The following is a 24,215-nucleotide window of genomic DNA, read 5'->3' as shown; positions in this document are numbered from 1 at the left end:
CCCACCTGCCAGGTAGGGGTGTCCGGGCAGCCCCATCTGTGGCCTGGCCAAGGGTACAGGCAAGGCAGGCAGCAGTGCTCGGGGGCTTCCACCTGCCCACCAGATTGGGTGGCCAGGGCCATGGGGCGGCCACCAGCCTGAGACATCTGACCCTGCTAGGGTGCTGGCTGGGAGCAGTGGGGGCTGAATGTCGGGGGCAGCCCCTTCCCCATCGCCTGGGGCAGCTCCCCATCCCCATCACTGGCGGCAGCTCGGGAATAATTTGGGTGGGTGGATCCCACCAGAACCCCTGTGTCCAACCCCTCCACTCACTAGTGCCAGCCCTGGGAGGCCCTGGGGCCACCTACCCCGGGTACCAGTGCCCTCCCCCTGCCCGGGACGCTTCCAGTGCGCCCCTCCGGAGGTGCAGCCCCGCACGGCGCTGTAGGGAAACTGAGGCACGGCGCCTCCGGGGGAGGGGGGGTCCATCCTCTCCGCCCCCCCGGCCCCGCCGGCCCGGCCCCAGCGCCGCCAGCGGCATTTCCTCCGCCGCGGACCCTCCTCCGAAGGGAGTCGGTTTCCTGCCGCTGCCGCCGCCCGCACTCGGCGCTGGCTCCCGGGGAGCGGCCGCAGGCGGACATGGGCCCCCGCTCCGTCCCGCTCCTGCCGCTGCTCCTGGCGCTGCTCGGCCGCCCGGGTGAGTGGGGACGGGGGGCACCAGGGAACCGGACCCCGGGGATGAGACCCGCGGGATGGGACAGCGGGGCGGGACCCCCGGGACGGGACAGCCGCTGCGGCGGGACTCGCCGGTGACTCCGGATCGGTGGCCAAAGGGGTCCCGGCTGTTCCCGCACGGGCAGAGATTGTCACCCCCGGGAACCCCCCGGGAGAGGAGGTTTTGGGGAGCAGCGTCCATGTGGGAAGGGACAAACCAACCCCGATTCCCGGAACACACACAGCACAGCCCTGCCGCTCCCTAGGACCCCCAAAATCCCGGCTGCGTCACCGGGGCGTGGGAGGTGTTGAAGACGCCGTGGCTGAGTCCTAGCCTAAACGGTGGCACAGGGGGGCTGGGGTGGGTTTGGTCCCCATCACCTCGGAAGGAGGTGACCAGGAGGGGTTGACCAGGAGATGGGGTTGACCAGGAGATGGGGATGAGAAATGGGAGAAAGCCCTTAAAGCCTCACTTGGAGTGTGAGACTGGAGCTGCGGGCAAGAAATGGGAAAAACCCCTTAAAGCCTCACATGGAATGTGGGGATGGAGCTGGGGGTGGGTGAGAGATGGGAAAAAACCCTTAAAGCCTCAAATGGGAGTTAGGGGCTTAGACGCCTCTGGAGCAGTCAGAGCCACCCCGAGATCCCTACAAAGCCACATGGGGAATTTCAGGGAGGGACGCCAGTGCTGATGGAGCTGGGGGGCAGGGAGCTGGGGGACACGGGGACATAACCTGCTGAAAGGGGGAAGGGAACAAGGGACCTGGGGTGGCAGCAGCCGCCCAGAGAGGCTGGGGCCAGCGGCACTGAGTGTCCCGGCTGGGTTGGTCCCTCCTGGTCATCTCGGGGGCCAGTGCTCATGGGTGGTGCTGGGGTGGCCCCACTGCCAGGCTTGATGCCCACTCTTATATCACAGCCCTGTCTGATGGCTGTGCCAGACAGTCCCTGTCCAGTGAGGCTGTGCCATGGGGGCTGTGTCCCCTGTAGTTGTGCCATAGAGTTTCCATCCTTGTAGCTGTACAGTAAGTCCCGTGTTGTGTGTAAGTGTGAGGCTCGGTGCCCATCCCATAGCTGTGCCACAGTCCCTGCCCTAGGGCAGTGCCGTGGTGTCCCTATCCTATGTAGATGTGCAGTAAGGTCTGTGTCCTCTGTAGCTTTCTTGTACCGTCCCCATCCTATAACCGTGCCATATGCTCCACACCCCGTGTTGTGCCACAGAGGCCTTGTCCTCCCTGTGTATGATGTATAGTCCCTATACCACACAGCTGTGCCATCTGGCCCTCATCCTACACAGCTGTGCAATGTCACCTGTGTCCTATGTAGCGGTGCCATGTGTCCATGACCTTTGTGTTTGTCCCCAACAGTCTCCACCCTATATGGCCGTGCCATACATGCCCTAACAGGGCTGTGCTATATGGGCTGAGTCCTACATAGCTGTGCCATATGGTCTCCACCCTGAATGTCTGTTTATATGGTCCCTGTCCTATTTATCTGTGCTGTATGATCCCCATCCAGTGTAGCTGTGGCACAGAGTCCCTGTGCTCTGTAATGGAGCTGTACGGTCCCTATTGTAGGTGTCTGTATGGTCCCTGTCCTGTGTCACTGTGCCATACAAACAGACCATCTCCTCTGGCCATACCACCCCAAAGGTATGCAGCTGTGCTATATGGACCCCATCCTGCATGATTGTGCCATATTGTCGCTGTCCTATGTAGCTGTGCCATGTGGTCCCCATCCTGAGTGTCTGTGCTATATGGTCCATGCCCCACGTAGCTGTGACACATGGTCCCCATCCTTCCTACCTGTGCTACTCACCACCTCCTGTCCGGTTGCTGCTTCTTCCTCACAGGAACCTCTGGGGCTGGGAGCCCACAGTGGGTGCAGTGCCGTGGAGCTGGGATGCCCGCAGTGGGCACAGTGCTATGGGACTGGGATGTCCATGATGGGTGCAGTGATGTGGGACTGGGGTGCTCTTGGTGGGTGCAGTGTCAGGGTGTCTCACAGACACAGCCAGCTTCCAGCGGTGGGGGACTTTGTGCCCCCTCGACAGGGGCCAGCACTGCTCCCCATGGGGTGAGCATGGTGCTGGGTCGCCCCTCCCATCTGTGAGGAGAGGCTTCGTGGCACCTGTCTGACTTAGAGAGTGGCAGGAATGATGTGGCTTATGTCAAGCCTGAAGCCTGGACCCATCCACACCATCATCCGCACCCCAGTGCCACCTCAGCGTGGTCCAATAGCCAGCGGTGGCTCAGAGGATGACAATTCCCTCTCAGTGCAGGACCCATCCCCATTCCTGTCCTGGATCAGCTCATTACACAAGTGCTGAGGCAACACTGCCAGATGCAAGGATGCCAAAGTGGTGCTGCCCATCCCATGGGCATCCTGCACCACCAGAGCCACCCTTGCCCTGCACCCCACACCCCAGCTTTGCTCTCTGCTCCCAAAACCCCAGGAATTTCCCCCCCAGCCCCTGACCCACATGGGGAGCCACAGTGGGACCATCCCTGCTCCCTGATCCCAGCAGCACCAAAGCAAGGGAGAATGCAGGTTGGAAAAACATAAAGTGGATTTTCTTTCTTTCTTCCTTTTATTTTTTTTCCCTTTCCTGGAGTACAAAAATAACAGCGCCCTTATCTGATCGCCCCGGCGGCCCAGCTGAGCCCCCTTATCTGATCCTGACATAATGCTGGAGCCCGCTGCCTTCCCCAGGGACAGACAGTGCCCGACTGGCACCACTGCCCCTCATCCCCTCCGCTGGCATCCCTGCCCCGCCAGGGGCGATCCCAGCCGCGGCCCCCAGCCCTGCCTGACCTGCCAGGGGGATGCTGCCCGAGGAGCGACGAGCTGCCCGTCCTCTGCCCAGCAGTGCCAGGGCCGCGCGGCCGTGCCCGGTGCCGTCAGGGCAGGAGTGGAAGGGAAGAGGGACACAGCCTGTGGCGCCCAGATAAGAGGCTGTTTATCTTCCTCCCGATGCTGCCGGCCGTGCGGCCGCCACGCTGGGGGGGAGGAAGCACCGGACAATAAAGTGGGCCCACGGCAGCGTCCCCGGGGGTCTGTGCCGTGACCCGCCGCCACAGCCGGGCCACCCCAATGGTGAGACGCAGGTCAGGGACACCATGATAGGCACGACTTGGAAGGAATGGCCCTTTGCCGGGTGCTGCGTCCCAAAAACTCAATGACCTGGAGCATCACACCCTCTAGCCCCAGTCCTGGTGGGGGTGGCTGGGTGGACCGGGAGTGTGGTCCAGCCACCTCCCGGTGCATGGGCTGGAGCCACCAGAGATGGGAAAAGTTAGAGTGGGAAGGGGTAGAACTCAGTGGCCATCTCCAAAGGAAACACAGCATCCCAGGCACTGTCTCCCCATAGAAAGCCCATGGAAGCCCAGCTGTGACCACGGGGGTCTGTCCTTCCCAGCCCCCCTGGAACGGAGCACCCATGGATGCAGACGGTTCCTCGGGGCCAAGTTAAGGACAACCCGGCCACAGCAGGGCTGCCTGAGGCAGAGGAAACTGTCGAGGCACGTGGGGATTTACAGGATCAAGCCTTCAAATGGCTGTTTGCGCTCAGGATTTCCCTTGGCAGCCGCCGGCCGGCCCCGCTCGCCGCACGCCGCCGGGGGCTTTGGGATGGGGCAAAGCTGACGCCTCGGCGCCCGCGGAGGATGAGCTTTACAGCCATTTCCATACCTGCGCTTCCCACTTTCCTGCGGCCGGGGAATGCGGGGGGGCTTCCGCCACCGCCCCAGCCTTCGGGGCTGCTGGGTGCGAGTTTTGGCACGCAGCAGTTGCCGAGAAGGGACAGTGGATTTTTCCAGCCCGGATCCAAGGGTCATTAACGGGATTGCGGAGGGGGCTGGCGGTGGCAGACGGGCCCCGAGCGAACACGTAGCAGATGGTCCCGGGGGTGCTGTGCCGGCGGCGGGGCCGTGCTGACGCCGGGCTGGGGGCTGAGGCTGAGGGGGCAGTGCCGGCGCTGGCGGAGACATTCAGCCCCCTCCTGCATCGTGTTCCCTCGTGTTGTGTCACCCCACATCCGTGCGGCGGGGACTGACAGTCTCTTGTTTTCCGCCCAGACCCCGCGAGAGCCGAGGGCTGTGACCTGCAGCCGGTGACATCAGCGCCACCCATCACCCTCTCCTATGCCACCAGCACGGTGCCACGGGGCTGTGTCAGCAACAGCTCCATGGACACTAGCCATGAAGTCCATATCGTCAGCGTCAAGTGGTCCGAGGTGAGCAAGAGGGGTCCCAGTGCATCCCCGCAGAACTTCTTACACTGTCACTTCACGCTGTCACCACAGCACTGTCATCCTGTCACTGCCCTCAGCAGGCAGGGTGTCCCAGCTGTGAAAACCTTCCTCTAATTAAGGAGCAGTGAAAGGACCTGGATTAACCTCCTCCATAGCACATTGTCCAAGCTTCTCCTCCAAGCACAGCCTTGGGCTTCTCTGCCCCTGATGGGAATGTAAAGATTTTAGAGGCAAATTCTTTAATAGCCCATGCTGCCAAGGCAGATATTCGTGTGCTGGACACCTCAGGACACTCCATTTCCCTGGGAAGGTGGCCTGGTTCTGGTTCTGGCTCAGGAGCTGGGCAGAGCCACAGGTACCCAGTGGTGACCACACTGAGGACAGAGGGAGAGATGGAAAGTGGAAGGGAGGAAGGGATGGAAGGAGGGATGAAGGGAGGGATGGAGGAGAGTGGAGAGATGAAGGAATCACATCCTTTTAAGGTGTCCAAGCAAGTGGAAACCTGTCTGCCAAAGTTGGCATGGCCGTGCCAAGGGTTGATAACCACATTGTGGGTGCTCTGGGGCAAGGATGGTGTCAGGGCTGGCACTGGCACTGGCTGGCACTGTTGGGTGGGTTTGGACCAGCGCACAGGTTTGCATGGCAGCTCTGCAGGACAGCCCGGCTTCCCTCGCGCTGGCTGGGGCCCAGCACCCGATTTTGGCCCAGCCCTGGGCCACCCGGCGCCACACTCCCCCCTCGCTGCCACCTCCCAGCTCTCCCAGTTCTGCTTTTGGAGCAGAGGGGGAGCCAGACCACGAGGCGCTGGGGAAGGTCCGTTTTGCAAGAACCCCTCTGGCCTTGCCTGGTGTCACCTGGCCTTGGCATCCTGGATGAGTGCCAGGGCCGGGGGTGCCCCGGGGTTGTCACCAGCGGCAACAGGGGACACACACTGATGTCACGGCTGCGGCACTGAGCCCCACGGCGCGCGGGGGAAGCTGGGCAGGGACACGGCTCCACTTATAGAAGAATTACTGGAAGCTGCTTTCTATAAGCAGATCCCCACGATGAAAAAAAAAAAAAAAAAAAAAGGAGAAGAAAAAGAAAAAAATAACCCGAAAGGCGGCGGCGGGGAGCGCCGAGGCTCCCGCCACTCGCGCAGCCAAACAATGGAGCGCCACAAAACACGCGGCAGGAAAAACAGCCGCCAGCTCCTCCCCGACGCTCGGGGCCACCCGGGGTCCCTGGCCACCCACGCTTGCCACGGGGCCATGGCCAGCCTGGCGTGCCCACGGATTCATCCCGCCAGCCCTGTGCACGGCACTGGCAGCAGCCTCCACCCGCCCAGTCCCCGGCGGTTTCCCCTGCCCTCTCCCTCTCCCTCTGCTCTGAACTCTGCGAGCCATTATTCAGACAGCAGTTGCCAAACTTAGCGCCTGGAGTTTTGACTTCCCCATCCGGATTTCCGGCTAGAGGCAACCGGGCAGTGCTAGCCACGAGGAATGGTGTGTGCCACCACTGTGCCCAGGCATTCCTGCACACCAGTACGGACGCACCTGAGCCTGGAGCGGCTGCACAGTGCTGGGATGGGGCTGGGGAACCTGCCAGGGGGATGTCCCAGTGCCCAGGGTGGGGATTCTCCAGTGTTCAGTGGGAGATACCCCAGTACCTACAGTGAGGATGCTCTGGTGCCCGGAGTGAGGATGTCCCAGGCCAGTGTAGGGATGCTCCAGTGCTCAGTGTGGGGATACCTCAGTCCACAGTGGGGTGACACTCTCATACCCAGTGCAGAGATTACTTAGTCTCTAACACAAGGATGCCCTGGTCCCTAAGAAGGGGGTGTCTACACCCACTATGTGGGGTGTCCTGGACACCAGTGTGGAGATAACACCATCTTCCAGGAGGGCATCCCGCTGGTCACTAGCTTAGGGGAGCCAGGGAGTGTTTGTCCCACCAGTGTAGGTACACACTCATGTGGCATCCCTGCCCCTAAACCCAGCCATGGCTGCCTCTTGCATGGCTCATCCTCAGGGCCAGGCTCAGCGCTCTCCCTGCTCCCTCTGGCTCTAGGGGGCAGCCAGGAAGGTGACAGCAGCTGGGACTTGCTGGCCACAGTGATGACACTCTCCTCTTCCACCCCAGGTCTCTCCTGTCCCTCTGATGGTGACAGTCACCCCACGAGCTGATGCCTGCAGCCGGCCAGCAGTGCTCATCCTCCTCTGCACCCGCTGCTCTGCCACCATCACCTCCCCGTGCTCAAACCTGATCATCCGCACCGTGAGTGCCGCACCCCCACAGCGGGAGCAATCCCGGGGGGCAGCAGGGCTCGGGCCATCCATGGGGATGTTTAAGGGAGTCACTGGTGGAGACTGGTCCCTCCGATCACCAGACATGATGCTTGTGGTGCCCCAGGGAGGAGGGGACGCTCCTGACCATTGCTGGCGGCGCTGAGCACTGAGCTGGCCAGGCAGGGGATGACGCACAGGGCTGGAAAAAGCTCCCATTTCCTCCGGCCGGCGGGAGGAAGGTCAGAGATGGGGTTTGGCTCCAGCGAGCTGAGCCGGGGTCGGGCGCTTTGTTAGCAAAATAAACCTCCTGCTTTGTTTGTGGCTAATAATAAAGTGGGCTGAGCCCTCCATGTGCCACCGGCCACTCTCGCTGCTCCCAGCTCATGGCCCCAAAAACCCCTACTTATCCGGGGTGACCCCCAGCCCAGGCTCCAGGAACACTCACCTGTTCTAGGTTCACATTTGTATCCTTCACACTGAGGGGAAAGGTTTTCCTTTCTTTCCCCATGCCAGCCTGTGTAAGGGAGGGATGCACCTTGCTCCTCACCCCAGCTTAGGCTCTCACTTGGCCCACAGGACGCCCACCTCAGCCCAGAGTCCATCAGAGAACCAAACCCTGAGCCACCCATGGTCTCCAGTGAGGGACAGCTGCTGGCTTGGGCTCTGGCTACCTATGGGGGCATCACATCCTACAGCGAGCTGCAGGACCCCCGCAGGGTCCAGCTCCACCTAGGAGAAGGTGCGTGGGGCTGGGGGCTAGCACTGGGGGGCTGGAGTGGGCAGGAATGGTCTTCCCGTTCCAGAAGGGTGACAACCTCCTGGGACAAAGTACCTTCCCCAGGGAGATGCCGTGGGGACTGATGCCCCTGGCCCTGAGCATCTCCCCACCCACTGAGCCCAGTTTGACTTTGATCACCCTGCCACCTACACAGATGCCAGCAGCCCTCCAGACTGCCTTCCCCAGGAGCACTTCAATGCCATTCTGCACCTTGAGACTGAGGTCTTCTTCCACGGGGTGAAGGGCTGCTCACGCAGTGACGCCCAGAGCACCAGGGCCGCTCACATCATCCATTTTCAGTCGGAACCCAGGTACCACAGTGCCAGCAGTGGGACCCCAGGGGTGGGACAGGCAGTGGGATATTCTTGGAGATGCTTGGGAAGGTGTTGGGCTGTCTCAAAGGCAGAGCCCCACATCCCGAGTTGGATGTGGGACGTGTTGGTATGGAATGCTAAGAATAGGGGTTTTGTGGTTTTGCAGCTCCTCCATCACAGAGGTGAACCTGTCTGTGAGCTGTCCTCAGAATTTTGCTGGCAACCAGATCCTGATCCTGAAGAGCAAGGCCAACTTCACCTGGTCCCTCTCCTCAAAGTGCAACATCCAGTTACTGGTATGCTGAGAGGAACACGTCTTCCTCACCACCCCCACTAAGGGGTCTGCCAGGTGTCCAGGAGATGCTGGTGTCATGGGGAAGGTGGCAGGAGGGCACCTGGAGATATTAGACATGGGCAAGTGGCATCCCCCTTGCTGCAAGCCCTTATTACTGGGATGAACCCTGCCTTGTGCCCCCCCAGCTGTCCCTGTCTCCACTCAGCCCCTCTATGCTTCTTCTCCCCTTTCCTCCTCACTGCAGTTCTCTGGGAGTTACAAGATGCCCCTTTTCTCGATGCTGTTCCCTGGGACGCTCCTGCCTGACACGGAGCAGGGCCTCATCGCTAAAGCCTTTGAGAAGAACTACAGTGTCATTGCCTCCTACTCTGCCATCCCTGCCAGCACCCACATCAGCCTGGAGATTCATGAGCACGGTGAGGCCCCCAGCACCCCAGGGCTGGGTGGGATTGGGGGTTCCACCACTGCCACTCAGCCCCCCCATCTCCCTGTCCTGCAGAGATGGTCAAGACGCCTGTGACGACCACCCCCGTTGTCATCACGCAGCCCCCAGACTTGCCCCACCAGGTGCTGTTCACACTCCAGCCCTGGAAGTGCACAGATGAAACCATGGAGATTGTCATCATCAGGTCCTACCTGGAGGTGAGGAGGGTGGAGAGGGGTGCTAATGTCCACCAAAATCACTCAGAAGTTGCATGTTCCCCTGGGTGCTCGGGGTGGGTGGCACGAGGCTGTCCGCAGTCGGTGGGTGACTACAGTGTGCTTTCCTCCTAGCCCATCAAGGACGTGGTGAACATCACCCTGAGGGACATCAGCTGCCAGGCAGAGAAAAATGCCACCCACTTCATGTTGAAAAGCCCCCTCAGCCATTGTGGCACCTCACTGGAGGGCAGGGGCTATGCCAACAATGAGGTGAGAGGGGGGCTGGCTGGCGGTGTTGCCTCCAGCCCCACTGATGGCTCATGAGAGTTTCAGTGATTGCCAGTGGGGCTTCTCCACCAGGACTTCCTTGTTTTTGCATGGCTGGAAACACCATACTGCAGCCCAGGGCTGAGAGGGAGGGGGAGTGTGTGGGTGGGACCATGCCATGCCATGCCATGCCATGCCGTGCCGTGCCATGCCATGCCATGCCATGCCGTGCCATGCCATGCCAGCAATAGACTCCAGCAGTGGGGACCACTTGACTGACCCAGCCTTCTGCCTTCTCACAGCTCATCCTCAGCCTGGCCAAGGATGCAGTGCTCCGGAGCGTGCGGGTAAGAGCCGGATTTCCCAGCATGTCCAGGGGTGGGAGAAGGTGCAAATGGCACTGTCAGCTGGGTGCTGGGTGCCCCCTTAGAGCTGCCCCCCTCTTGCAGGTGGCCTTCAAGTGCGAGATCCCGCGGGAGCTCTTCCTGCGCCTTTTCCCCACCGCTGCCTTCGAGGCACCGCAGACGGAGCTGGAGATCAACAAGGAGGCCTTTGTGCAGGTACCGCCACTGTCCCGGTGCCCAGGCTGGGGCAGTCCAGCCATCCCTGGGCCAGCGACCCTGATGGTGTGCCCCGATCGCCCCCCGTGCAGGCGTCCATGCGGTGGATGGATCACCCAGCCGACCTGCAGCTGAAGGAGTGCTGGCTGCTGGCCTCAGGGCGGGAGCCAGTGCTGCTGGTGCAGGGCGGGGAGGCGCGTGGGGCGGGGGTGGCCGTGCTGGAGGGCCCCCCCAGCAGCCACGGGAGGAAGGTCTGGCGCTTCCGCTTCACCTACACCGTTCCTGAGGGTGGACACATCCCCTTCTCTGCCATCCTCAAGTGCAAGGCCGGCTTGCAGGTCAGTGTAACCCCCTCCCCACTCTGTGATGCCACCGTGCTGGTCCCCATCACCAGTAGCAGCCTGATGGGTTTGTCCCACACCGTTGGGTGATGGAGCCCATCCAGGAGCAGCATTCCCTGGTCCACAAAGAGCCTGGGGGCCCCCACCTCTGCCATCCTGCAGGGTTGCACATCTTCCCCCTCTCACCCCAACCTCCACCTCCACAGAATGACACCATCTTTGAGAAGGTCCTGGAGTTGACAGTGAAGGATGCCTGGCGGCCACTCAACTGTGAGTTCAGGGCAAGGGAGGTGGTCAGGATGGGAATGGGAGTGGGAAAGGGACTCTCCCAGTGTGGCAGTACTGACAGCCTCGTCCTCCCACAGACCGTGGGCTGGGGCTGGCTGCCGTCCTGGGAATCACCTTCGGTGCCTTCCTCATCGGGGCACTCCTCACTGCCGTGCTCTGGTACATCTACTCGCACACCCGTGAGTACCCACCACCCCTGGGGACCCCCGTGGTGGGATGGGGGGGCCACATGCACATCCCTTACTGGGTTGCCCATTTTTCCCTCCTGGCCAAAGTCCCCAGGTGAGCCAGGGACCAGGCTGCTCCATTGCCCTCATCTGTGCAGTGCTGGCAGTGCTATAGGGGAATAACCCTGCTCCAGGAGTCTACAGCTCCTCAGGCTCCCTCCTGCTTGCCTGGGGGCCCCTCTGCCATCTGCCCTCTCCCCTGCTCCTGGTGTCCCATGCTCATCTCCATCCCAGGGGCTCAGGGGTCAACTGGGGAGTGATCCATGAGAGCTGGAGGGTCCCCGGGGAGCGAGCCAAGGCCACCACTGTTCGCCCTGAGTCTGGTTTCCCCTTGGTGTTCCCCCGTGGCGGGCGGTGTGAGCCAGGTCCCATCTCCAAACTGCAGCCGGTTTCCAGCACGGCGCCAGCCTCGGAGAGCAGCAGCACCAACCACAGCATCGGCAGCACCCAGAGCACCCCCTGCTCCACCAGCAGCATGGCCTGACGCCCCCGGGCCCCCCCGAGCCCGTGCAGCCCCTGGCCAACGGACTTGGGGACCCACCCCAGTGCCATTAAGCTGATTTTTTGCCCCAAATCTCAGGCCGAGCCCAGAGGGGGCCTCCATTACTCATTCAGTGAATGCTTTGGCCCCCTGAGGGCAGCCCACACCGCGGGGGGGGCACCTTGCAGCCCCCCTGGGCTCCCCCGCTGCAGTGGGGAGGCAGAAAGAGCAGCTATTGCCAAAACCTCCCACAAGGCTCCCCATCAAATGGGGGGGGAAGAAAAAGTGGGTGCCCCCTGGACATGCCCCAGCACTCGGGGTGACCCCTGTGCCCCTCCTGCATCTCCCCAAGAAGGCGGCAGGCACCAGTGGGAGCAGCAAGAGGTTTATTTGTGGAGGATGGTGCAAGGCTGCTGCCCTCCCACAGGACGATGGGCAGAACCCACCACTCTCCGCAGCTCCCCGTCCAAGTTACAAACTCTTATCAATAATAATAAAAACCTTCCCTATGTTAAATTAATTGCACTCTGATGCTGAGCCTTGCCACAGCTTGAGGCTCCCACCTACCAGGTACTGGACCTCATCACAGCCTGGGGCAGCCCCCCAAACCCTGGGGGACCCCCCAGTCAGTCTCACTAGGGAGGGGATGGAGACCAGGAGCATCCCCCCATGGACAGTGTCCCGGGAAGGGCACAGGCAGAAGGCACTGGGGTGAAAACAGCCAAGCCAGGATGGGGTGGGGGGGCCCCACATCCCCCTCCAGATGCCTCTGAGCATCACTGGGGGCAAAACTGGTGTTTCATGTAAACAGAGGTGCGAAGCCCTGTGCCCCCGTTACTGGGACAGTGCAGGGTCGAGCAGCCGCAGCGCTCCCCCCACCAAGTGCAGGCTGCCGGTGACCAGGACACGGACAGCGGCCGCCTCCCGCAGCAGCACGGCCCCACTGCTGGCTGCGGGGTGGGGGTGAGCCCCCGAGGCCGCGGGGGCGGCCAGCTGGGGGTCCCGGCCCTGCGCTACCCACCGCAGTGCCTGGGCCAGGCACGGGAACACGAGGGCTGGGGAATTGAGGGGTCGTGGGGCTGGGGGCACCAGGAGCAGGGAGCCTCGGGTGGGGGTCGGCTGCAGCAGCCCCCCCACCCGCAGGGGAGATGGGAGCCAGGGGTCCTGCCCCGCTTTCTCCTCCAGGAGCCTCGTCCATGTCCGCTGGTTCTCCAGGCAGCGGGTCAGGGCATTCTCCAGCGTCACGTTGAAGTTTTGCTGGTCTGGGAGGGATGGAGACAGCAGTCAGGGATTGCAGGGGGAGCTGGGGAGGGATCAGGAAGGGAAGCTGGGGGAGACCCTGTCTCACTAGCACTCACCTGCGTTGTTGGCCACCGACACCTCGGTGAAGTTGGGGCAGAAGACAGCATAGTCAAAGTGACAGGGCTGCGGAGACAGGAGGAATCAGCACTGTGGGAACCCTCAGGACCCACCCATGGGATTTCCACTGGGGCCAGTCCCCCACCAACGGGGTTACAGGGCATGGGGCTGGGGATGATCCAAGTCCCTTCCCCACACCCAGGACTGTGAGACCCCTGCAGGGGGCAGTTGAGGTGGGATACACCCCCGGGACAGCAGGATGGGTGGACAGACAGACAGACAGGGTGCCAGCTCCACCTCGTGGCTCCCTCCACCCACAGCAAAGCAGGTCCCACAGGGCAGAGAACCCAGGCACCCGGGCACAGGGACTCCCCTGTGCCCCCTAAACCTCACCACTAGCAGCTTGAGCAGCGCCGCCGTGTCCCGGTCGCCTGTGGCATTGAAGAGCAGCACACGCACCTCAGAACCACTGCAGGGAGAAAGGGCAAGTGGCCCATGCCCCCAGGGGACCTCCAGCACCACCAGCACACCCCCAGAATGTGTGCCCCCCCTTTGCATCCTCTCCTTACTCATGGGGCTTGTCCTGGTTGAGGGCGGTCTGGCGGAACCAGCGCACACAGGCCTGGATGCTGCTGGTGGTGTGAGCTCCATCCAGGTACCACGTCACAGGGCCGTGGGAGAGCACCTGAGTCCTGCCCAGCCACTCTGTGTCCCGCAGGCCTGGAGGAACACAGGGCATGCCTGGGACCCCCATACCCTCCCCAGCACCGGTACTCCCGTGGGAATGCAGTGTGGGGCAGACTGTGCCTTTCAGCACACGTGCCACTGGCTGGGGTCCAGCATGGCCCCGCCACACCCTGCAACACAGTGAGGGGGGGTCCCGGCATGGCCATACCGCACCTTGGGTCATGGCATCGGTCAGTCGGAAGGCAGGCGCCAGTGGCACCGGCCTCCCCAGCAGCTCAGTGCTTGGTGGTACCTCCTTCAGCTTCCCAAGACCTAGGCAGGACAGGCATCCCACTGAGCCCTCAGGGGCCCTGGTGGGGTCTGGCCCCCTGTCCCCGTCCCCCTGCCTTACCCTGGCAGCCGCGGCGCTGCAGCCACGTCCGCGCCAGCTGTAAGGCCAGGGCGGCGTTGGAGCGCTGGTGGGCACCTGCCAGCCCCAGCTCCAGCGCCCGGCAGCCCTCCTCGAAGTCGTCCAGCTCCGGGCAGAGGTAGAGGGGACACTATGGGGAGAGGAGGCTGAGCCCCCCGCCATGGGATGGGGTACCCCCAATCCACACCCCTGCCAGCAGCTCACCTTCCGCTCCTGGGCTCGCTCCCTCAGCACCTCCAGCGGCCGCTCCGGCTGCGCCACGGTGAACGCCGGCACACCGGGCTGGGAAGGATGGGGGCGCTTAGTGACATGGGGGTGCTCAGGGACACCCCAAAAACACAAGAGGAGAGAGAAGACCAGGTCTCCCTACCTTAAAAATGCCCCCCTTCTGCCAGGCGATCTTCTCCATGGTGTCCCCCAGGATGCTGGTGTGGTCGATGCCCAGGGAGGAGACCCCACACACCACCGGCGTCCTGGGAATGCAGCATGGCAGTGTCCCTGCTGATCCCCCCTACACCGTGGGGACATCAGGCCCTGGCAGCCCTGGGGACAGGCTCGGCCACGACAGCTCCTACCTGATGATGTTGGTGCAGTCATAGGTGCCGCCAATGCCAACTTCCACCACTGCCAGGTCCACCTGGGGACACAGGGACACTGGAGCCATCAGACATCAGAGCCACCAGCAGTAAATGCCCCCATGGATTCAGGGATGTGGGTGGAGGCAGGTCCCTGCCACCAGCCGTTCCAAACCCACACCTGAGCACACCTCCTGTTTGTGGGGTGATCATCCACCTCACACAGCATCCCCTGTTTACAGCCATGACAGCCTGATCCACACAAATTCTGACCCAAGTGCCCCCTCCCTGAGGTCCCCAACAAGTTGACATTTCTGTCACAAGCTGAAGGCCACCACCACTGACCTTCTCCTGCAGGAAAACGTGGAAGGCCATGATGGTGAGGAAGCGGAAATACGCCGGCATGCTGGCGTGCGCTGCGTCCTGCCAGGCAGAGCAGGGTGAGGATGAGCACGTGAGCCCGGGACCGGGGGACCCAAGGGAGGGAGCACCCCCACAAACCCTGCTGGCCCCACCTTGGTCTCCTCCAGGCGGTTGTAGACCAGCCAGAAGTACTTGTTGAAGAGGTCCTTGCTGATGGGCTGCCCATTGATGCGGATCCGCTCGCGCACCTGCACGAGGTGAGGGGAACTGGGGATACAGAGCAGGGGGAAGAGTTAGGCACAGCTCCACTGGCCCTTCAAAACCCTCCTGACCCCCACCCACCTGTAAAAGCCCGTCTTCAGCCCGTAGTTGCGGAGGATGCATTCGGTGAAGGCGCACGCTGAGCCCTGAGGAGACAGCCGTGTTAAACCCCCCGTTCCAGATCAGGGCAGACAGAGCCACAGACACCAGCAGTGCCCCCTGAGCCCCCCAATCCCCCACAGCACCGCCCACCCGCCTCACCTTGCCCTTCGTCCCTGTGACGTGGATGATGTTCAGTCGATCCAGGTCCTCGACCTGTAAGAGTTCAACCACCCTGTGAGACCCCCACGGCAGCCACTGCCAAGCATGGTGGCACTGCTAAGAGGACAGGGGGAACAGGGATGGGGATCAGCCCTTCACCTTCAGTCCGCTCCTCTCCAAAAAGCCCTGCATGGCTTCCAGCTGGGCCTGGGGGTCACCGCGCTCCCGCTTCACCTGCTCCAGGTAGCTGGCATTGGTCTGCAGGGTGTTAAGCATCCGGACTGCATCCTGGAAAGATGCCCAGGGCAGTCGGCATAGTGCCCAACACAGCAGCCTTGTGGCTGCGCCACAGCCTCAGGGGCCAGTCTACCCAGCGCCCGCTGCACCCTGACCCACCCCTTCGGGCTCAGTCCCCTCGGCGGCGTCATCGGTCACCCGCACCGGCAGCATCTCTGCCATGGTGCTGCGGGGACGTGCCGGCAGCGCCAGATCCCGTCACGGGGACAGGCTACTTATGGGCAAGGGTTACCCGCCCCTCCCCAGGTGCCCCTTGGCCCCGCGGCGGGGCCCGGGACAGCCCAGCGCCGGGGCCCGGGACAGCCCAGCGCCGGCACCCAGCGCTGCCCAGCGGGACAAGGTCGCCGCCGGCGGGAGCGGGCAGCGCTCCAGCGCGCACCCGCCCTGCCGGTGCTTAATGAGCGCCGCGGATGAAGCAGCAACGCCGCACCTGCACGGCACACCTGAGACACGAGGTCACCATTGTCACCGAGCCCCCAAACCCACGCTGTAAGGGGACGTGAGCCTGGCGCCGCACCGCCGTGTGCTGCAGGGGGGACCTGGCAGCCGGGACAGCAACCCACGTCCCCAGCGTGGGGACACTCCACGCAGGCAGCTGGACCCTGTCCCACCAGACAGTGGCACTGACACCGAGAGCGCTTCCAGCTCTGCAGAGCGACACCGCTCCCGCCTGCCCGAGGGGCGCTCCGCGCCGGGGACCGCCATCATCCCCAAGACACCTGGCGCAGCCGCGTGCGGCCGGGACACGCCGTGACTGCCGCTGCAGGCCGGCCTCACCCGCTGCTGCCACGGGGCGCGGCGTTTAGCGGGGTGACCCGAGCAGACAGCGGGGGCACGTGGCGCGCGGCAGCCGGCGCGGCCCGGGGCTGCGGGAGGCGGCGGAGGGGGGGGTGTCGGGAGGGGAGGTGTGCCGCCGTGCCCCGCGCGGAACCGGAGCCCCGCCGCCGTCGCGGCCCCCGTGCCCCGCCCGGCGCGCGGCCCCTGGCGCGCGGTACCTGGTAGTCCATGGCGGGGGCGCGCGCGGGGCGCGTGCCGAAGCGGCGCCCCCCGGCCCGCAGCGCCCCGCGCAGCGCGCGCAGCCCCCGCGCCACCATGCCCGCCGCGCGCGCGCCGCCCCGCGCAAACCGCGCGCGCCGCCGAGGAACGGGGGCGGGGCCGCCCCGCCCCCCCCGCGCCGCCATCTTTGAAACGGGCAGCGCGCGCCACGTCGCTTGAGGAAGGAGCGAGCGCCATCTTTGCGAGGGGCAGCGGGGCGGCCGTGCCCGTCCGGACACCTCGGGAGGGGCACGGGGGTCCCGGCCGCCCCGCTCGGCACATAGCGGCAGGCACACCCCGTCTCCAGGTCAGCACAGGGACATGGCCCTACGGCCCCCAACCGCCCAAGCCGGGGCACGGGGCCCCCCGGACCCCCGCAGCCCCCGCCCGGCAGCATGGCCCCGGGCCGGTGCCAGCGGAGCCCCCGGGCTGCCCGCAGCAGCCTCCTCCGCTCGTGGCAGCGGTGCTGATGTGTTAAAGGACGGCAGCGCTGGTTGCGCTGAGCCCCCAGCTCCCCAGGAACAGGACGGGGGTCTCAGGCTGCCCGAAGCCGAACTGCCCTCGGCGAGGCCCGGTGCTGTCCTGCAGGCTCCCACTGCTGTCTCCGTGTAGGCAGCACAAGGACGGCAGGGTCACACCAGCTGTTTGGGACTGGACGATGTTTATCCACAGTGGCACAAGTCAACTGCCTTATTGCTCATAACCGACTATTTTTCCAAAGAAAGAAAACCCCCTCCCCCCTGCCCAAACAGACACCGCTTCAGAGCCCCAAACCAAGACAGAGTTACCTTGTGTATGTCTTTCATCAAGCCTATTTTTAATCCTGAGAATGGCCCCACTCACCACCACTTCCTCATGGGACTTTACACTACCAATGGCTTCTGTCAGTAATTGTTAACAGACAAGTTACCAAGTGCCAAATGCTATCACCAGCTGCACACCTTGAATCCTGGGATCCTGGCATCCATGGGGCTCAGGGAGAAGATGCCTGGCTACAGCCGATAGCCACGGGAACTGTGCAGCTGTGGAGGTCCACTTGCTCTCTATGAATTGATCCTGACAAGTTCTGACATAAGGTGTGCACAGGTGATCCCAGTGGGTCAGGCTAGTCACTGTACCCAAAGGAGGCAGTGGTCTTGTTCTAGTCTCTCATGCAAAGAGCCTCAGGAGAGAGCAGGGGACACATGAGTGGCCCCCTGCTCCCAGCACAGTGTGACCAGCCCTGCCACACCATCCTGAAATCCCTGCAGACAGCAGGAGGGCAGGTCTCACCTCAGGCACGGGACAGTAATTGGCTGCAGCAGGTTGAGTGTATCCAGTGTGATTCCCAGTCATGGTTTGCAATTTAGAAAGCATGGATGCCATGTGCATCCATGATGCATCCATGTGCAGCCAGATGACCATCCTGGTCTCCCGGCTACATGGAGCATCCAGTTCTGCCAGCCACCTCTGGTTTGCCCAATAAGCCCTTTTTAGGCTAGATCCCAGTCTCCAGGGAGAGCTAGTCATGCTGTCTAGGGTGGCTCTGCCTTCCCCAAGACTCATCTGATGACCCAAAAGCACCTGCCTCGTCCTTCATCAACGCTTCAGTGCTCGGAGGATACTCCATGCAGGAGCTATGACAGACCAAGAGAGCTGAGACATCTCCAAGCAGGGCCCAGTTTGGTCCAGGGCAGCTACTCCCAGTCCTGGTACCATTTGCCAAGAGCCCCAGCATAGATGGAGACACTTTTTCCATCACCAGATCCATAACAATTGATCTGCAAGTTTAATATTACCAATACAGACTTTTGGGGGACAAAAACAAGTTCTGAGACAGGAAACTGCAGGGAAACAACGTCGAGCTCACAGGTATCACCTCCACAAGGCACGCAGCTCTGCAGTGGCCGAGGAGATGGCCAAGCTCTGTTAACACCATCAGTCAATTCACCTTGAAGAAAGTCCTTTCCTAGACAAAAAGACCTTGACAGGACATCTCCACTCAACGTGGAGAAGCCCAGCCAGGACCTCGCCGGATGTCAAAACACTCTGTCAAATTCAGTCTGGTTGGTGGCCGCTGGGTTCCTGCCCTGGTTCGCCGGCTGCTGGGGCATGTGCCCACCCCTCCTGCGTGGTGGGGCCAGGTACTCAAACATGGACTGGTTGTGGGTGGACAGCATGTTCTTGAGGTCCGAGGGCATGGGGTCCGACCAGAAGAAGTCGTGGTTCAGGGCGTCGTCGCTGTCGATGCGCTGGGCGGGATCCAGCACCAGCAGCTTGTCGATGAGGTCCAGCGCGTAGGGGTCTTTGACGTAGGCCTTGAGGCGATCCTTCACCTTCCGCTTCTGCCCCTTGGGGAGATCCAGCTTCTCGTACAGCTCGTACTTGTCCACATTCGGCCAAACCTGGCAAGGGGAAGGAAAAGGGGTTGGCAAGAAGTAGTTATGGAAAAGACAAGGCATTTTTGGTTCAAACACCCTCAGGCAAACCAAAATAACAATTCTATTTGATAACCTCCAAGCTGGAGGTTATCAACAAAGTGGCACTAAAGGCCTGGACTCATGTGGACAAGTCAGGACAGTCTTCCTGGTGCAGAAACGATGCTCAAGGGTTTCTGGTTCCCCCATGAAAGAACTACTAGAGAGCACGGTTCAGGCCAGCTACCACATCCAGAAAGATAAAGTCACAAAACCAATTGCTAAATAATCACCTGGATGAGGCACCTTTTATCCTTAGAAAGCAAAGCCTGCTGCAATCACCAGCACTTATCTCGATCTGGGAGAGACCACAGCAGGTCTTGCCAAAGAAAGCACCTTCAGTGTATTTACATAATGACTGTGACAGCAGGATGAGGACTCTGCAGCTGCCAGCACATCCCACAGATCCCAGTCTGGGCTGAGATCCCTCAGCTTGCTCCCCACAAGAGGGCAGGACGAGCTGCTTATGAAGGAGGAGCTGAGAAGGGGCCGGGTGCTCACACCAGAGCTGAGCTGATGCCACAAATCACAAGACAGAATTCAAGAGGCTTTTCAAGGTGACCAGTGTAAAACACCCGAGAATAAAAACCCCCACCCTTCTTTAAGCAGAAATTGAGGGTCGTCTGAGAGACAATGCCAAAACACAGGCTAGAAGATTCTCCAGCCTCCCTGCCAGCAGCAGGCACACTCCACTGCTGGGAGCATACAGCAGCCAGCACACGGGGCAGGGAAGAGGCACAAGTGCCTGGACCCAGACTCTGCCCACAGCCCTGCTCTCCACAGCTCATCCCCACTCTCGCCCTCACCTCCGGCGTGATGGATCCACAGAGCTGGCTGATGAGGGTGAGCTGGTGCTGCTCTGTGTTCCCCTGCATGATGGGGCTGCGGGTCCACATCTCTGCCATGATGCAGCCTGCACCCCAGAGATCAATGGGGGGACCGTAGTCGCGCTCCCCTAAACGGAGATGCCGAGTTAGTCTCCCAGAGGGCCGAGAAGGGCCGAGAAGCCGGCAGAGCCCACCTAGGGCTCCTCCTACCTAGGAGCAGCTCTGGGGGCCGATACCACAGGGTCACCACACGGTTGGTGTAGCGGTTTGGCTGGCTGTTCTTAGCCAGGCTGAAAGCTCGAGCCAGCCCAAAGTCCGCCAGCTTCAGGACTCCATCCCGCGTGATCAGGACGTTCGCTGCTTTCATGTCTCGGTGCAAGATCTGTACAAGGACAGACACTGAAGAGTTAAGTGAATGAAGTGCCCTCCTTAGGTGTCTTGCGCCAGCACAATGCTCAGGCTGCAGAGATGGAAACAAGGATTTCCCTCCAGCCTGTGCTAAGACACCTGCTCCTTGGAAAGCCACCCTCTGAGCACAGCAGGAGCCTTTCCCATTACCTTGTTCCTGTGGATGTAGTAAAGTCCATTCAGGAGCATCTGCATAACTTTCTTGATCTCTGACAGTGTGAACTTGACATGGGCGTTGCTGAGAAGGCCAGCCAGGTCGTGCTCACAGAAGTCAAACACAAGGTAGATGCTGCCCTTGCACCGGTTGTACGGAGAGGCTGCAGGAGAGGCACAGAGAGGCTGTCAGTGAGGGACCCTTCACTGGGTCACAGCTTCTCTCACCTCCCACCACCCTGCCGCTCATACAACACCCCCTACACAGAATCTCAGGGCAGAGGAACACAGGGAACCAGACAGCCTGCAGGCCTCAAGGTCCTTTTTAAAGAAGAACTGAGCAAAAACTAGCAACACAAGAACAGGAGATGAGGATTGGTGCAGCAAATGTCATCAGACAGGCAAGGAAAGGGCATGGCAACCTTTGAAAGCTTCACTTCGTGCTGCTCTGGGCACATAACGGCTGTGGGGCTTCCTCCCTGCAAGCCGTGGCTGCCAGCCAAGAACCAGAGATAGAGGAGGCACCCACAGACAGCCCGGGGAAAAAATGCAGAAACACGGAAAATCTGTCTAATCTGACATTAAAAAGTGAGATTTCCTGCAACCTCAAACAGGATCTGCAAAGATGGACTGATCTTGATCAAAGTGATATAAAACTCCAACTCCAATTTGAAGTGAATGATAGCAGACTTTAAGTGAAGCAATCAATTTCAATCTTGTTCCTAGAGCACCCACGCAAAATGTTATTAAAAAGAAAAGCTGATTTTCATCAGTTGTAATCAGCAAAACCTGCTGATCAGCATCTCCAACTGGAAAAGCTTAGCCCCACAGAAGCACACTGCTCTCCTCCCCAGGAGGGTGCCTGATACACTGGGTTTGCAGTTCCTCACACAGATACAGCCCCAAACACACCTTTCCAACATAAAAAGAGAAAAGCCTCATGTTTGACAACAGTAAATGAAACATTTCTACTTTACTGCAAACTGAGGTCAAGGTAGATTTGGATAAAAACTGGAATACAAACAAAACATAAAAAGGGAACAAATGACATGTCTACAAAAATATTTACTTTTGGTATGCCAGACACCCAATCATGGCAGCTCTTTTAATCACAGAGTGAATTAAAAATTAACTTGTCATTGGTGTTTTTACTCATACCTATTCAGACAGTAATCTACACACAATTGAGTACTAGAGTATCTTGACTTTCCCATCCCTAGGCCAGACATTTCTGCCCATTCAGTGACTGGACTTTTTAAAAAATACCACATACTAGTCAGTCTTGTTTTTATTTCCCTGGCTAGGGAAGGGCAGGCTGTAACATCAACTGTCACTTTCCAAAGTATTTTTCCAGTACAAATCCACGTAAGAGATTTAAATATAAACTCTAGCAAATGTTATAGAGCAGTTTCACTGTAATCAGAGCCAGGCCAGGTGTGCTGAGGCTGTGAAGCAGTGGGGACACATGGCATCAGGTGGGAGTGAGGAGGTGGAAGAGCAGCTCAGAACTGCCCATGTGGAGTCCCAGCCCTCCCAGCATAAGCAGTTACATCACCCACAGAGATGCTGAGTGAGCCTCACTGGAGCTGTGTCATCAGCTCAGAGCTGCCAGAAACCATCACAAGACAACCAAGAGGGGCAGCTCCAGGCTGAGGAGCCTCTGCTCCAAAGTGCTGGTTCATTTAAAGCCTCTCAGATGAGAGTTTCCCAGCACAGGCAGCATTCACTGCTATGGCACAGGCATATCCTGGCAGGACCACAACAGCTTTTTCCATCTGAGCTTCAGCAACGTCCTGACCCATTCAGAAACTCTTTTCCAAGACAAGTGACCTGTCACCCCATGTCACAGGCAGGAACAGAGGCCCGTGCTCAGGGAGACCACTCCACTCCCAGCACAAGACACCAGCATGCTCAGCAGGGCTCAGAAAAGCCACCATTAACACAAGGGAGACCCTGCAAAGTACCTTTGGTCCTGCAGATTTCTATGAGGTTCACCACATTCTCGTGTTTGAGCAGCTGGAGAATTTTAATTTCTCGCAAGGCTGTGATGGGAAACTGGAAAAGATAAAGAGAGAATGGAGGTTGGAGGTGCAGGAGACCAGGCCATCTCCCCAAGAGAACAGGAAAGGTGTGACCATACAGCTTGACAGGTCCTGCCCTCCCCTCCTCACCTTTTCCATTCACACCAGGACATGGTACAGCCCAGCCTGAGCTGCAGAACAGCCTCTCTGGCTGCTGCCTTTGCTGTTTAAGCTCTTAACTCTGTCCCCAACTCCTGAGCATGTGCTTCACACATCACCCAGTTCTTCCACAGACACAGCCAGTGTGGAGCCCCGTGCTCAGGGTCCCAGAGCAGAAACACATGGGAAGTGTCACTTCCCAGCAGCCATCCTGTGCAGCCCAGTCCCCTCGCTGCTGCCATGTGCCTTTGCAGCCCAGGTGACAGCAGGCCCAACCCAGCCATGCCCCACACTTACCCCTTCCTTCTCATTTTCCATCAACACCTTCTTCAGTGCTACTTTCTTGCCTGTCTGGCGATGTTTGGCTTTGAAAACTTCCCTGTAAAAAAAAAACAGAAAAAAAAAAATCCGTGACAGCACAACGAGAAAGGAGCCAGGTGCCCCCACAAGGAACAAGCCCAAGCAAGACACACTAAAGCACCGTACAGAGAACTCTGTGCTGAGCCAATATAGCCACATTTCCCCTGGGCCAAAGGCCCTCAGGACTCACTGAACCAACAGAGAGCCCAGAGCGCTTGCAGCCTTATAAGGATTTCCAGTAAGGTAGCACATTTCGAGCAAAAAGTTGCACATTTGGAGCCAAGCTGCACATTTGGAGGCAAGTTTCAGGTCCTCACCCGAACTGTTTTCAAGGTTAACTCTGCTCTGCCAGAGCTGGGACAGAGCGGGATCTCAGGTTGGGGAAAAGAGGGCCCAGGAGCCAGACTGGTTCTCTGAAGCCAGAGGGGCGGCCGGGGAAAGCACACGCGAGCAAGGAGCACCCGAGGCAGGCGCCGATGGGCCGCGGGGCTGGGCCCCGGCTGCAGGCCTGAGGCCGGGGCAGGCCGGGGCCGGGCCGGGCCATGGAGGACCGGGGCCGGCGAGCACTCACCCGAAGGTGCCCTGCCCGATCTTGGCGAGCTTCTCGTACTTGGAAACCTCGTCGCAGAAGGGGCACTCGACCATGTCGTACTGCTTGGCCATGGCGGCCGCGCCGTTGCCACAGCACCGCGTCCCGCCCGTTCCGCCACGTGACGCGGCGATGCCGTCACGTGACCTGCCAGCCGCCGCGCGGGGCCCTGTGGGCGTTGCAGTCCTTGCGGCCGCCGCCATGTTGTCCCTCCTCGTGGCCCCGGAGCACCGAGCGGTCGCCGGTGCCGGTGGCCCTACAGCGCGTTGCCGTGTGCCCCGTGTGTGCTTAAGCACGTCAGGAGTTAAACAGAGCTTCTGCTCCTGCAGCTGCGGCTGTGACGTAGGGAGGAGGCCAGGCAGGAGGACTCCAGGGTCTGGTGGAGGGGACCCTGAGTTCCTCCCCCGGCCGTGGCTGTGTTCAGGTGCAGGACAAAGAGCTCGATCTCAGGCTGTTCGAAACTGGTCCCCGAGGTGGACAGCACCCAAAGACCGAGCTGTGGCAGAGGTGACTGCCAGCATCCTGGTGATGGGAACCACCAGCTCCCTGGGAATGGGAATCACGGACACCAGACCCTTGTCCTGCATGGCGAC

The 24,215-nt window shown here is 60.7% G+C and overlaps 3 protein-coding genes across 4 annotated transcripts; 1 reads left to right on the top strand and 2 right to left on the bottom strand.

Annotated features, from left to right (window-relative positions):
• The first annotated feature begins 528 nt into the window (after positions 1-528).
• On the top strand, positions 529-11,918 carry ENG (endoglin). Its single transcript, XM_068211414.1, has 15 exons — positions 529-676; positions 4,767-4,924; positions 7,064-7,198; positions 7,786-7,948; positions 8,142-8,298; positions 8,468-8,597; positions 8,841-9,012; positions 9,096-9,238; positions 9,371-9,508; positions 9,808-9,852; positions 9,955-10,065; positions 10,158-10,403; positions 10,613-10,676; positions 10,772-10,873; positions 11,307-11,918. The coding sequence occupies exons 1-15, from the start codon at positions 619-621 to the stop codon at positions 11,474-11,476; spliced, it is 1,992 nt and encodes a 663-aa protein (XP_068067515.1). The 5' UTR covers positions 529-618; the 3' UTR covers positions 11,477-11,918.
• FPGS (folylpolyglutamate synthase) lies at positions 11,772-16,748 on the bottom strand. Of its 2 annotated transcripts, none has more exons than XM_068211411.1 (15): positions 16,610-16,748; positions 15,477-15,605; positions 15,318-15,371; positions 15,138-15,202; positions 14,948-15,062; positions 14,778-14,855; positions 14,433-14,494; positions 14,228-14,330; positions 14,062-14,139; positions 13,840-13,987; positions 13,662-13,760; positions 13,331-13,481; positions 13,155-13,230; positions 12,761-12,827; positions 11,772-12,664 (listed from the first exon to the last, which is right to left on the bottom strand). In XM_068211411.1, exons 1-15 carry the CDS (start codon positions 16,706-16,708, stop codon positions 12,237-12,239), a joined length of 1,752 nt encoding a protein of 583 aa, XP_068067512.1. In that variant the 5' UTR covers positions 16,709-16,748; the 3' UTR covers positions 11,772-12,236. The 2 variants fall into 2 exon arrangements, with proteins under 2 accessions (XP_068067512.1, XP_068067513.1); XM_068211412.1 differs by lacking the exon at positions 16,610-16,748 and adding an exon at positions 15,714-15,850.
• Positions 16,749-18,394: 1,646 nt separating this feature from the next.
• On the bottom strand, positions 18,395-23,763 carry CDK9 (cyclin dependent kinase 9). Its single transcript, XM_068211410.1, has 7 exons — positions 23,605-23,763; positions 22,971-23,052; positions 22,458-22,548; positions 20,491-20,657; positions 20,143-20,314; positions 19,912-20,060; positions 18,395-19,033 (listed from the first exon to the last, which is right to left on the bottom strand). Exons 1-7 carry the CDS (start codon positions 23,694-23,696, stop codon positions 18,668-18,670), a joined length of 1,119 nt encoding a protein of 372 aa, XP_068067511.1. The 5' UTR covers positions 23,697-23,763; the 3' UTR covers positions 18,395-18,667.
• Between the last annotated feature and the right edge of the window lie 452 nt (positions 23,764-24,215).

Source organism: Anomalospiza imberbis, chromosome 21 (assembly GCF_031753505.1).
Source record: "Anomalospiza imberbis isolate Cuckoo-Finch-1a 21T00152 chromosome 21, ASM3175350v1, whole genome shotgun sequence".
Lineage (NCBI taxonomy): Eukaryota > Metazoa > Chordata > Aves > Passeriformes > Viduidae > Anomalospiza > Anomalospiza imberbis.
Note: the sequence above shows the minus strand (reverse complement) of the source record. Positions and strands in the feature narration are given on the sequence as shown.

What these genes read in the sequence shown, in the direction of transcription:
- CDK9 (XM_068211410.1), bottom strand. Translation starts at nt 23,696, where the DNA reads ATGGCCAAGCAGTACGACATGGTCGAGTGCCCCTTCTGCGACGAGGTT. An exon ending in ATCGGGCAGGGCACCTTCGG is followed by an intron (nt 23,053 to 23,604) that starts GTGAGTGCTCGC and finishes TTTTTTTTACAG; the next exon opens with GGAAGTTTTCAAAGCCAAAC. An exon ending in GTGGATCCATCACGCCGGAG is followed by an intron (nt 19,034 to 19,911) that starts GTGAGGGCGAGA and finishes TCCCCTTGCCAG; the next exon opens with GTTTGGCCGAATGTGGACAA.
- FPGS (XM_068211411.1), bottom strand. Translation starts at nt 16,708, where the DNA reads ATGGTGGCGCGGGGGCTGCGCGCGCTGCGCGGGGCGCTGCGGGCCGGG. An exon ending in ACCGCCTGGAGGAGACCAAG is followed by an intron (nt 14,856 to 14,947) that starts GTGGGGCCAGCA and finishes TCTGCCTGGCAG; the next exon opens with GACGCAGCGCACGCCAGCAT. An exon ending in AGAAGGGGGGCATTTTTAAG is followed by an intron (nt 14,140 to 14,227) that starts GTAGGGAGACCT and finishes CATCCTTCCCAG; the next exon opens with CCCGGTGTGCCGGCGTTCAC.
- ENG (XM_068211414.1), top strand. Translation starts at nt 619, where the DNA reads ATGGGCCCCCGCTCCGTCCCGCTCCTGCCGCTGCTCCTGGCGCTGCTC. An exon ending in CAAACCTGATCATCCGCACC is followed by an intron (nt 7,199 to 7,785) that starts GTGAGTGCCGCA and finishes CTTGGCCCACAG; the next exon opens with GACGCCCACCTCAGCCCAGA. An exon ending in CCAGCTCCACCTAGGAGAAG is followed by an intron (nt 7,949 to 8,141) that starts GTGCGTGGGGCT and finishes CCACCTACACAG; the next exon opens with ATGCCAGCAGCCCTCCAGAC.